The sequence below is a fragment of the Crocodylus siamensis genome, chromosome 1 (genome assembly GCF_052110815.1).
Source record: "Crocodylus siamensis isolate JL-2025a chromosome 1, ASM5211081v1, whole genome shotgun sequence".
Lineage (NCBI taxonomy): Eukaryota > Metazoa > Chordata > Crocodylia > Crocodylidae > Crocodylus > Crocodylus siamensis.
Window position 1 is genome coordinate 401282236 of NC_143395.1, and position 12920 is coordinate 401295155.

The 12920-nt window shown below is 44.2% G+C and overlaps 1 protein-coding gene across 2 annotated transcripts in view; it reads left to right on the forward strand.

The window, feature by feature from the left end:
* The window catches only part of SLC36A4 (solute carrier family 36 member 4), a 251046-nt gene that overhangs the window by 87271 nt on the left and 150855 nt on the right, over window positions 1-12920 (forward strand). For both annotated transcript variants that reach the window (XM_090030581.1, XM_090030583.1), the window contains exon 9: window positions 6325-6494. In XM_090030581.1, the coding sequence (XP_089886707.1) occupies window positions 6325-6494 (170 nt within the window). The remainder of the gene's footprint in view (window positions 1-6324; window positions 6495-12920) is intronic.

Genomic DNA, 12920 nt, shown 5'->3' on the forward strand with positions numbered 1-12920 from the left:
GTCATAGGATCCCAGCAAGATAAGCATCCAAATTCCTCTTGAAGGTGTTCAGTGTAGGTGCTTGAACCACCCCCAGTGGCAGGCTGTTCCAGACTTTGGGGGCTCTGGACAGTAAAGAAATTCTTCCTTATGTCCAGCTTGAAACAGTCTTGTAGTAGTTAATGACCGTTTGACCTTGTCATCCCTTGGGATGCTCTGGTGAACAAACATTCCCCCAGATCCTGGTGGTTACTCCCAGTAAACTTCTAGGTGGCCATCAGATCACACCTGAGCTTGTGCTTTTCCAGGCTAAAGAGCCCCATGACTCTCAGCCTGTCATCGGAAGGTCTGTTTTCCTGACCTCTGATCATGCGCGTGGCTCTTCTCTGGACTCTCTCAAGCTTCTCCACATCCTTTTTGAATTGCAGAGCCCAAAACTGGATGCAGTACTCCAGCTCTGGCCTCACCACGGCCGAATACAAGGGGAGAATGACGTCCCGGGATTTGCTTGAGAAGCATCTATGGATGCAAGCCAGCGTTTTGGTCACTTTAATAGCCGCAGCATCGCATTGCAGGCTCATGTTCATCTTGTGGTCAATGAGGACCCCCAAGTCTTTTTCTTCCATAGTGCTAACCAGCGTAGCACTGCTGCGCCTATAAGGATGCTGCAGGTTTTTCCTCCCAAGGTGGAGAACCTTGCATTTTTTGGTGTTAAACACCATCAGGTTCTTGTCTGCCCATTTGCTGAGCCTGTCCAGGTCAGGCTGGATCACCCACCTGTCCTCTCGTGTGGATGTTTGCCCCAAAGTTTGGTGTCATCGGCGAACTTGGCCAGTCCGCTTCTGACTCCAATGTCCACATCATTGATGAATATGTTGAATAATATGTGTCCAAGGACAGAGCCTTGGGGGACCACTGGTCACAGGACACCATGATGAGTGACTTCTATCAATTACAACCCTCTGGGTCCGACCACGGAGCCAGTTTCCCAGCCAGCGGATCATGGTGGAGCCAAGGCCACAATTGGCCAGTTTTGCCAAGAGGTGATCATGGGATACCAGATCAAAGGCTTTTTTGAAGTCAAGATATATGACATCAATCTCATCTCCCTTGTCCAGGTGATAGGTCACCTGGTGGTAGAAGGAAATGAGATTGGTCAAGCAAGACCTACCCGCAACAAACCTGTGCTGGCTATCCCTTAGGATGTTGGTGTTGGCCAGTCCATGAAGGATGGCCTCTTTAATAAACTTTTCTAAGATCTTCCCCGGGATAGAAGTCAGGCTAATGGGCCTGTAGTTAGCCGGATCCACTCTCCTCCCTTTCTTGGAGATCGGCACCACATTGGCCTTCTTCCAGTCTTCAGGCACTACACCAGAGTGCCAGGAGTTTTCTAAGATCCATGCCAGATGCTGGGCTATGGTGCTTGCCAGCTCTTTGAGTACCCTGAGGTATAGCATGTCAGGGCCGGCTGACTTGAAGGTATCCAGCTTCTCAAGGTGTTCCTTCACGACGTCAGCATTAATGGAGGGCAGGGGATCTCCTGTAGGCTCCTGTAGGCTCTTTGCCCTGTAGCGGGCATGGGTGTCCCATGGGTCTGATGAAAGACTGATGCAAAGTACCCGTTTAATAGGCTGGCTTTTTCCTGGGTGTCAGTTGCCCCATCTGGTTCAGCAGGGGTCCAATGTTGCCCTTGCTTTTCCTCCAGCTCCCCACATATCTGAAAAAAGACTTTATTGTCCTTGATGCTCGAAGATACTTGGAGTTCAGTTGCAGCCTTGGCTTTCCTGGTTTGTTCCCTGCAGTACCAGACCAGTGCAGAATAATCCTCCTTGGAGGTGAATCCCATCCTCCATCCTTTGTAGGCCTTTCTTTTTAGCCTCAGGAGGTCTGCTAGGTCCCTGGAGAGCCAGGGGGGCTGCTGTGTCCTCTTGCTGCCTTTCCTCTGAGATGGAATAGACTTAGCTTGTGCTTTGAGGATCACTCCCTTGAGGAGCAACCACTGTTCTTGAACTCCCCTCTCCCTGGGGTTCATTAGGGCCTGACTGACAAGCCTCCTGAGCTTGTCAAAGTTGGCTTTCCTGAAGTCAAGGACTTCTGTGTTGCTGACTGACTTGCCAGCTTTACGGCAGGTGGTGAAGGTGATAAACTTGTGGTCGCTGTCACCCAGCTTCCCATCGATCATTAGGTTGCCAATTAGGTCATCCCCAGTAGCCAGTACCAGGCCAAGCAGCACTTTGCCTCTCATTGGCCCATCGACTTCTTGAGTCAGGTAGAGGTCATCCACGCACAAGAGGAAGCTTTGTGACTGCTCGGATTTTGCTGAGTGGTCCTCTCGCGAGACGTCCAGGTAATTGAAGTCACCCATGACAACCATGGTCCTGGAACATGCAGCCTCAGCCAGTTCTTGGGCGAACTCCTGGTCAGGACTTTGAGTGGGAGGTCTGTAGTAGACTCCCACCATTGTGTCCCCTGTGCCATGTTCCCCACAGATTTTAACCCAGAGGGTCTACAGTTGTCAACCCTGGTCGCCAATATCAGCTTGTAGGGACGTATAGCTTTCCTTCACATAGAGAGCTACACCCCTGCGCCCTTCATCTAAATGATCTCTCCTGTACAGGGTATAGCCATCTATACCTGTAGTGTAGTAATGGGTGGAGTCCCACCAGGTCTCCATTATCCCTATGACATCATATTTATTTGCAGTGAGTAGGAGGACAAGCTCTTCCTGCTTGTTCCCAAAGCTCCTGGTATCTTGGGGGCTCTTGCCTTGCCCACAGATTGTACCAGGGCTAGGGTAGGGGTGGGCTCCCTTAAGTGCTTTGGCCTGCTGGCTTTGCAAAGGTTGCTCAGTGGGCCAGCAGTGGCGATATTCCTCCCATCTCCCAATGGGCTTAGTTTAAAGCCTGGTGGAACAGGTCAGCCTGTCTGGCTGAGAAGAGCCGCCTCCCCAGGGGAGAGAGGTGGAGGCTATCTCTTTCCAGCAGCTCACTGCCTCTCTCGTCAAAGAGCGGGCTGTAGTTGTGGAAGCCAAAGCCTTTCTGATGACAACAGTGCCGCAGTCTTTGGTTGACTACGTTGATCCTCCTCTCCCTCCTCAGCTCATACCCTGAGACTGGGAGGATCGACAAGAACACCACCTGTGCCCCGAGGCCCTGCTCCCAAATGCCTGTAGCACCTCATGACCTGGCTGGGAGCGCTCAGAGACATGTCATTGGTGCCCACATGAATAAGGAGGATAGGATAGCAGTATGTTGGCTGGAGGAGCTTGGGGATCCTCTCTGCAATGTCCTGGATGCAGGCCCCCAGGAAGCAGAAGACTTCCCGAGCTAAGGGATCGGGGTGGCAGGTTGCCCCCTCAGTCCTCCTCAGGATGGAGTCTCCCGCAAGAAACACCTTATGTTTTGTCTTGGGGAGAGCAGGGGTGGTAGTTGCAGTTGAGCCTGTGTTGCCTGTGGGAACTGGCAGCTCAGCCGGCTCTGCTGGAGCAGCAAGAGGTGCATACCTGTTGCTAAGCTCTGGCGGCGCTGGGGCCTTGGTGTGGTGGGCCTTAGGGCCTTTGACCACCTTGCTTCATGCCCCTGGCTGGACAGAGAGGGAGGTCCTGGAGCCCTCCTTTGTCCTGGAGGGAGACGGTGGTCTACCCTCCGGCTCCCGGGGGAGAAGGGCTTGGCAGTAGGAGTCAATCTCCTGCTCACAGTCCCTCATGGCATGCAGTCTCTGGACTGTGGCTTGGAGCTCCTCAAGCTGGTGTGTCAGAGACCCCAAAAGGGAACACACCCCACAAGGGGAGGTGGCCGTGCTCCCAGGCCCCAGAGCCTGAAAAAGCGACAGGCAGCCCCCACAGCCAAGAGCCAGGGGCTCCATCTGCGTGGAGCCTGGAACCGTGCGCTCTGTCTGAGTGGCCGTCTCTGAGGTGCCAGAGGAGGGCAGGCTGCAGAGCCTGAGGGGACCTTCGGGGTACAGCACATGCCCATCCATGTCATGCCTCTGGTAGTCCCAGCTGTAGCCAGCCTATCTACCTTAGGGGGTTCGCAGGCAGGGTCTCGGGCCCTCGCATGCACCCTCCTGCATGAACTCCACCCTAACTCATGTGCCAGCAGACAAGCGCGCCTGTTTGCGCAGCCTGTTCACAGGGCTCTGGTTGCGTGGCTCCCTGGGGGGCTGGGCGAAGTAGGGGCCTGGGTGGGGCTTGACTTGACTCAGCTCCGCTCAGCTGCCTCCTCACACTCACTCAGGGGTTAATCCCCCTCCCACCATGGGCCCGGCTTGCCTCTGGCTGTGCTGGGGGTTGGCAGTTGGCTCTGCGGCTGCTGGGGGTCTTTGGGGGGCTTCAGGGGAGCGGGGGCGCAGCAGGCTTTCATCCACACGTCTCTTGCTGCTCCAGAGTCTAACTGGGGCTTTTTCACTGTTGGCAGGCCCTTTTAAACTGCGCGAAAGTGGAGTGGGCCCGCCACTGGGGAAGCTGATCTCAGGCAAGGGGGGGGGCCCTGCCCTACTGGAGGGGGACTGGTGAGTACCCTCCACCTCTCTCTCTCTGGGGGGCCGGGCCAAGTAGGGGCTGGGCCAAGTAGGGGATAACGGAGCATTTAGTTACCCAAGGAATTGTTAGCATTTATCAGCACATCAAACAAAACAAAAAGATCTCTCATTAGTTCAAGCTCTTCTTAAACAGCTTTTTGGAAGGAAGGGATGGAGGGACATTACCAGCTACCTGTTGATTAGCTCCAAAAAGCCCTAAGCAGACACTGTCTTGTCTGCCTTTGTCTCATCTCCCACGGCATATACTGCAGCCAGCATGTGGTGTGCTAGCTAATGCTGAGAGGTGTATGCGTAAGGCAGAGGGAAGGGGGAAATCACTACTTGAGTGGTGAGGGGGAGGAGGAGGCAGGAGGAAGCCAGACAGACACTGATGTACCTGCAATCACTGCTGGAACTCCAGCCAGGCAGCAGAGGGGAGGAGCCAGAACAGCTCTCTGGAGCAGAGAGCCCCTCCCAGAACTGCAAAGCCTCTGGGATGCTCAGGGAGTCTGGTTTAAGTTAGACCAGCAAGGTGTCTGGGACAGACATTGCATAAACCGTTTTGAACCCAATGAGTTAAGTCTAATACTACATTCAACCAGGTTTATCTCAAACCAATTTCAAACATTTTCAAACTGATTTATGTGCACTGAACAGCTGCTTTTTTACAGGATTAAACCAGTTTATGTATAGTGTCTGTCCCTAGGCCAGCTGTCTGCATGAGTTAATCTATTCTTCTTTAGTCTGTTGGCTGATCTTTGCCGCCTTAATATCATTTATTTTTCTTTCTTAATTCAATTTTAAGTATGTTTTCTTTGCTGTCCTATCCTTCTTTTATGATCAGTCCTTCCTCTCTTTTTAAAAAATATCATTCTTTATAAGTGGTGGATGAAGCATTATATTCTGTCCTCTTTTTTTTTTTTTATATTTTTTATGTTGAAAAGAACAAATAGTCATGTAAGAAGTATTCTGTTTATAAAGTTTTACAATTATTCTCTAATGAAGTATAAGGTTTGATATTGTTGTCAGTAAAACAGGTAGTGCACAGACTTCTTGTAGTTGCATTTCAGACCTTATTTGGCAGTATTTTTACTGTACAAACTCTGGACATTGCTAAATAGTAACTGAATTTTATTGACGTGTTAAGTGGGAATGTGCTGTAAACACATCTGCTGTCAACTTAGTGCCTATGACACTAAAAATGTTTGTTGTCCATGTGTGATCTGAACCAGATGGGAATCAGAGATGATAGGTTAGTTTAATTTACAGAGCCATACCGCCAATCAGACATAACCTGGAGGCTAGCTTCTAAACTAGTGTTAGTCACTAGGCAAAGCAGGTACATTCTCATAGTTATGTGGTTTGCTAGGTAATTCTTTTCAGTAAACTGAAATTTATTAGATATACTTTGGTATAAAAATAACCAATATTAATGATTACACATAAAAAAGAAGACGATCACTCTAGGAAACTTCACATTACGGTGAATCATATAAGGATAAATACTAGGAGATAAGTCCTAGAAATATTTCCAGTGTTGTCCTAATAACATCTTGGTATAGGTAACTTTCATTTTTATTCATATTCATTATTCATTTTCATCTGGGCACCATTGTCGTCTTTACCCCCACCTGACCTAAATTATAGTGTGATTTTACTTTTTCTGAATATTGTTTTCTAACACAGGGAGGTTCTTTTCAGTGGTTGAAGTGGTTTTTACTTTATGTATATAAATATAACTAATGTGTAAAGTACTTCAGCTATTGTGGGCTGAAAAGGTGTTATGTTAGTATATTATTATTTATTATTAAAACCTCTTTCCCCCAGGTTCTTCCACTGGAAAATAGAATGAAAGAAACCACACGTTTTCCACAAGCACTGAATATTGGCATGGGAATTGTTATGACCTTGTATATCTCACTAGCCACTCTAGGATACCTACGCTTTGGGGATGAAATCAAAGGCAGCATAACTTTAAATCTGCCACAAGATGTATGGTAGGTGAATATATGATTTAAAAGTTTTACTTTACAGGAGTTTTAGAAATTAAATATACTTTGCAGGGGAGTTTTATGTTCCATATACAGCACTGTGTGGTATTTTATATTGGGTTTTAAATTACTTATGCATCAATCAAATCACTTTTCTGACGTTTTAATAACTTTAGCATATTGAGCTCTTGAAACATTTGTGTGGTTCTTCCCTGAATCCTCTCCAGTTTTTCAATGTATTTTAAAAATGTAGACACAAACTGGTACACAGTATGTAGCAGCATGTACCAGTACTGTATACCAAGGTAAAATCATCTTTCCATTAGTCATGTCATTCTCAGTGGTGTCTACTTTTTGAGTGTTGTCAAGTATATAGTTCTTAATCTATTTCACATGTTGTTTTTTAGCTGCCAGTGTAATATTTTGTTCTAGTTCAGCTCCAGTTACCACAGACACATTGAGTAAGTTATTTCTGTACAACATGAAGAAGTCCTGTGAAAAGACACCCTGAGTGAGCTCTGTATATACTAGCTCTGGAACTGGAAACAGAATGAATAGCCATGTTAGCATTAACAAACATTAGTTAAATAGTTCTGCTGAGATGGGACTTACTAGCTAGAGCATGGAGCCAGGCTGATGTGACTGTATTGATTCCAGTTCCCGAGCCACCATGGGCAGAGCTAGGTCAAGTAACTCTGAATGGCATTGCCCTCTGTTGTATGCACATTCCCTAAAGGATTATTTTTGTCCCCAAATTTTGGGTTCCTTCTACCAGTGATACAGAAAAAAAATCTGTAAATGTGCATAATCTTGCAGGATGTTCTTTTTTCTGTTATCAAATCCACCTCAGTCTTTCCTTCTCCAGACTATATAACCCTTGGTTTTTTTCAGACTTTCCTCATAAGTTTTTTGCTTCCCAGGCTCCTAATAATTTTTGTTGCTCTGCGCCGGACTCTTTCCAAAATATCCACATCCTTCTTGAAGTGTTGGGCCCAAAATTGGACGTTACTCCAGGTGAGGCCTCTTCAGTGCTGAATAGAGCAGAAGAATCCCTTTTCTTGGTTTGCAAGTGGAATTCAGAGAGTCATAGAAGGTTAGGGTTGCAAGAGCCCTCAGGAGGTCATCTAGTCATCTAGCTCAAAGCAGGACCATCCTGAACTATGTCATCCCAGCCAATGCTTTGTCTAGCTGGTAGGGCTGTGCGAAGCTTCGGTCCCTGATTTGATTCAGCGGAGATTCAGCCCGATTTGGTGGCTGAATCCGACTCAAATCTCTGAATCCGAATCAAATCAGAGGACCCTTTAGTCTCTCTGAATCCATTTGGACAGATTCAGTGATTCGGACGTAGGTAGAGCTTTACATTTTTTTTTACCTACCTCTAGATAGTAGGGGCTCCAAACGCTGCAGTGCTGGGGCAGATGCAATGTACCACAGAAGCACAGAGTGCTCCCCAGCATACTCAGCAGCAGTCTCAGAAGTGGACCAGAAGCACTTCTGGTCAATTCCTGGTCCAGCAGGGAGCACACAGTCAGGGTCCCCCACCCTTCCGCACCCATCTGGCTCGGTGACTGGTGCCTCCTGGGTCTGGGGAGGGGGACACCTAGGATCCCACTGTGGCCGATTGCCGAGCCAGGAGGGCACAAGGGGTGGGGGCAGACCCAAAGTGGTCTGGAAGTACTTCTGGTCCACTTCCGGGTTTGATGCTGAGTATGCTGGAAAGTCCCCCGCACTCCTGTGGGACGCCCTGTGTGCCCCAGCACTGCAGCAATCATGAGCTGCGCTGCTATCTCAAGGTATGTAGAAAAAAACTTCTAAGGCTGTGCCTGTGTCCAAATCGCTGATTCACCAAATCAGCACTGAATCTTCAGATTTGGATTCGGCCGAATTGAATCCGGGACAGTGATCCAAATCAACAGATTTGAATCACTGTGCCTGATTCGGGCCGAATCCAAATCCGAATCGAATAGGGCTCACTTCGCAAATCCCTACTAGCTGGGTCTTAAAAACCTGTTTGTATAATTCAGTATACTGTTGGCTGTTTTTGCAATGAGAACAAACTGTTGGTTCATATTCAGCTCATGGTCTACTGTAACCCACAGGTCTTTCTCTGCAGTAGTGCAGCCTGGCTTGTCATTCCCAGTTTATATTTATGCATGTAAGTATTCTGTTCCAAAAGCAGGACTCTGCACATGTCCTTGCTGAATCACATTGGATAGATCGCAGACCATTTCTCCAGTTTATTCAGGTCATTCTGAATCCTGGCTCTGCCTTATGAAGTATATGAAACTTTACCCAACTTTGTGTTGTCCACAGATTTGCTAAGTGGGCACTTGATCCTATTGTCACATTATTAAAGGAGATGTTAAACAATACCAGACCCAGGACAGATCCCTGGGAGCTCCAGTTGATATCTGTTCACACCTAGATATTGTGCTGGTGATGACTAGGGATCCTGGCTTTCTCTGATTTAAAAAAAAAAAAAAAAAAATCCCCAATTTTTGGATCAAAATGAAACACCACCATATATAAGTAGTTTCATTTTAATCATGGAAAAATGTGGATTTTGGGTTAGTTTTTTTTTAATCCAAAAGTTGGGAACCTTTTATTTTTATCAGAGAAAACCAGGATCCCCGGTGATAACTGCATACTAAATGTGGTGATTCAACAAGTTTTGTACCCGCCTTACAATACTTTCATTTAGTTTGTATTTCTTTAGCTTGTTAGTGAGACCGTCATAAAAGACAGTGTCAAAAGCCTCATTAAAATCAAGTTTATTACATCCACTCCCCACCACAGTGTAGTAATAGTAATTATTGAGGTATTATTACAATTGCTAGGAAAGACATTGTAATCTTAGAATAAAAATTTTTCCTTTATGAAATACACAAATAAATTGTACATCAAGATTACAGGATGACCATCACCACTACAGATATTGGCAAGTGTTAACATATTAAATGCACAAAGCTGTATTTGAATCCAGTGAGTCATATCGCACCACGTAATGTGCAGTATGTTCTAGCTCTGTTAAAATTTATTATTTGTCTCCAACTTGGGGTTCAAAATCTTTCTCTGCCTAAATTCTATCCTTGTAAGTGATATGATCTGACATTTGAGAGAGAAATATACTGTAAGATTAAAAATAGTGATTTAGCCTTTTGTATATTTTTCCTAAAAACACTGTATACTTCTTTAGGTATTAATTATCAGAGAAATGGGAATAACAGTTTAAATGGATTTGCTTTTTATCTTAATTCACAGTGCTATTTCACTTGCTTACTAAACCATATCAGAGCATCACTTCTCTTTTTTTAAAAACGTAATTCTTTTTTAGATAGGTAAATTCTAGTAATAATTTAAATTGTACATGTGTGCACTGCAGCAATTTAATTGTTTTCCTTATGATAAGTTGATGATAAGGCATTTGTGTCATGGCCATTGATTAATGCTTCCTGAATGCATAGGAAAATCTGCTACACTCCTGGAGGTACATCTCTTATTAGCCTTTTTAATTCTGATTCTTTGCTTTAGCACACCAGGACTTTCAATTTCTAATCTTTGAAATAAACTTCTGCTTTAAATCTGTTACTGATTAACGTAGAATAATTGTTTGATATATTTATGAATCTTAATAAATTGTTACCTTTTTCATATTCTAATCATCTGGTGCCTTCAGAAAATATCACTTTATTTGGTACTTTATAAAGTATCAGAATGTAGATGAAGCCAATTCTGTAAACTCTTATGCTGTTAAGTTCTGATATTGCAAATTAAAAGTTCTTCTCATTCTTCAATTCAAAGTCATCCATAATTTTCATAGATCCAACCTGCACCTTTCCTTTTATCCTGGTACAAAGTCAGCTCCTTTCCTTCCTCCACTACTGATATTAGTCCTGATCACCCATTTTTTTCCAACAAACATTTTTCATATTTTCGTTCATGATGTCCTTTATGAAAAGAAGAAAACTCTTAGGAAAAGTTAGTTCGCCCTCTTCTCTTCCTTCAAGCTCTTCCTCAGAACTTCCCTCTTCCAGCCTAGAAATTGCAGTCTGGTTATGGGTGGCCCAGTGGAGAGCTGTGATCTTCACCACTGCCTGGAAAATAACTTCTTTGTCTCAGCCACCTGATAAGACTTATCTTACAGATTTTGAGACCTGTGGATCAGGAACTAAAGTATTTTTATATCTCTGTGGCCTTGAAATATGACTGCAGATAAACATTTAATGAAGTAGTCTGCATAGAGACTGATAGGTTTGACTCCCACCCTTCAGTTAAGGTCACCTGTAAGAATTGAGCATGTCTTCTGCCCAAAACATATATGTGTGCAAGGCTTCTTGGGAAGGTGAATGATATGTACAGAGGGGTTATGGCAGGATTTGGTTTTTGGAAGGGGTGTTTGTATGTAAGAGAGAAGGGGGCAGTAAATACAATCCTATTGATAGGAAAGCCTGATGCCATTGAACAGCACTAATGTGTGACCCTGGAAGAAATGGGATTGCAGAATGATAGTGTATAGTGGAAAGGTACTTGAACTGTGAGCAGATAAATTCTCTGGTTGTACAATCCCTCATAAGTTCAAGAAGCCAGGGCTTTGTACATTCCTGAGAATAAATAGGCTAAAAGATATCTGACTTCATCACTGAACTTGCCTCCTAACTAAAATAACCTGGGGATGCTGGCTCTTGGCTAAGCGTTTGGGTAAGAAGAGGCAACATTACTAAAATGACTTTAAGGGACTAAAATGCCCAAATACACATGGGGGACACGAATGAAAGCTGGGTTCCTAACAGTCTTAAATATATTTGAAACCCTCTCCCACCCCACCAGCTCATAACTCTGACTGCACAGTCTTTTGCTGTTATGCTTGCAAATAGGTTTTATTCAGAAATGATGTCGGCAGTTCTAAGACATGGTAGTTGTGGAGCTGATGGTGATAACCAGGGAGCTGTAAGTGACTTCCTGACTTCCCACCTGAAGCAAGTAGTGATCTGGTAAGGGAGGGATATGTCTTTTCCCCTAAGCTACTGGTTTTTCAGTCCCAGTGACCTCAGCTTCCAAGATCTAGATGCTTAATTGTGCCTCTGTATCCAAGATCACACTAAATCAGGCTTTCTACATGATTTTCCAGCATGATATTATAGTCAATGCTTCCTGCTCCTGGAGAACGAGATGGGGAGAGCACAGACCTTGTTCATGGCCATTTTCCAGCCAGACAACACACATTTTAGGTTTTGGAATTAAGAATTCTTCAAGCTATTCTCTCCCCAAACTTGTCCCTAAGAAGACTTTTTTCATGTGGGGCATGTCAACAATTTGGATTAACCTAGGAAGGTACTTTAGGACTTTTTAACCGGATTCAGTGCATAGAATGTGTTTGACCTGATTTTGAATCTACATTCTCTTGATAATTTGCCCTGTGTGTAACTTGTTACTTTTGTAATAACATTTTTGTTAAACTCTTGATGTTGTTGTGTTTATTATTTGATAAGATGTTGTTAGATTTTGTGTTTGCTTGCTTGTTTGTCTGTAGCTGAGCAGTACAGATATTCCATAGAGTTTTGTAAGAAATTGTGATTGTAGCATAGAGATAAGTCTATCTTTTTCTTTACTGGGAATCTTTCTACCTCTTTATACTTATGTACTCCTACTGATTCCTGATGCAGTAAATGAGACTTACTAATCACATAGACCTTTCTACTTCTTCCCCTCCATCACTATAATGAATCATGCTAATTATTAATTTATAAAGCTCCCTTTGTGTGTTATGATACTTCCTAGTAGGATAACAAAACAGAGCACTGAATAATTAGAACACATTTCACATAAATAACAAAGGAGCAAATGCATCATTAGTCTAGAATGAGGTTTGAAATAACTAGACTTCCTGGAGACATTACCTCTACTTTCAGAAGTGACTAGTGATTTTTTTTGGGGGTACTTCAGTTTTTGGATACTCAGCTTGATACATAATAGGGTCCTGATTTTTTCAGAGGATAAATTTAATGACATCTGAAAACCAGGCTCCTCTGAAGTGTTTTTTCCCTTTCAAATTAGTTATGTAAAATCACCACTTTGAAACCTTAGGCCCACCTGTTAAAATCAACTTCATTAAAGACATTTGTCCTGATGGTGATGCTACCTTTTTGCTTTTGTTTTCATTGAATGTTTGAGGTTGCTCAGTGAGACTGTTTGGCACTGTAAAAAATCATGGTAGTAATAGTTCTCTGAAGGTCTTTCTATTATCTGTGAGTAAAACTGAGACTTTTCAAAAGAGGAAGGGTTAGCTCTAGGGCTGAACTTCCTTTCCCCACAAACTTGCCAAACTTCTGTGTGCTTTGTTGTAAAGTATATTGCAGGGGAGAAAGAGAAGAGTATAATTGTAGGAATTAAAATATTCTTTACAACTGCAGATCTTCACTTTGAGATGTAATA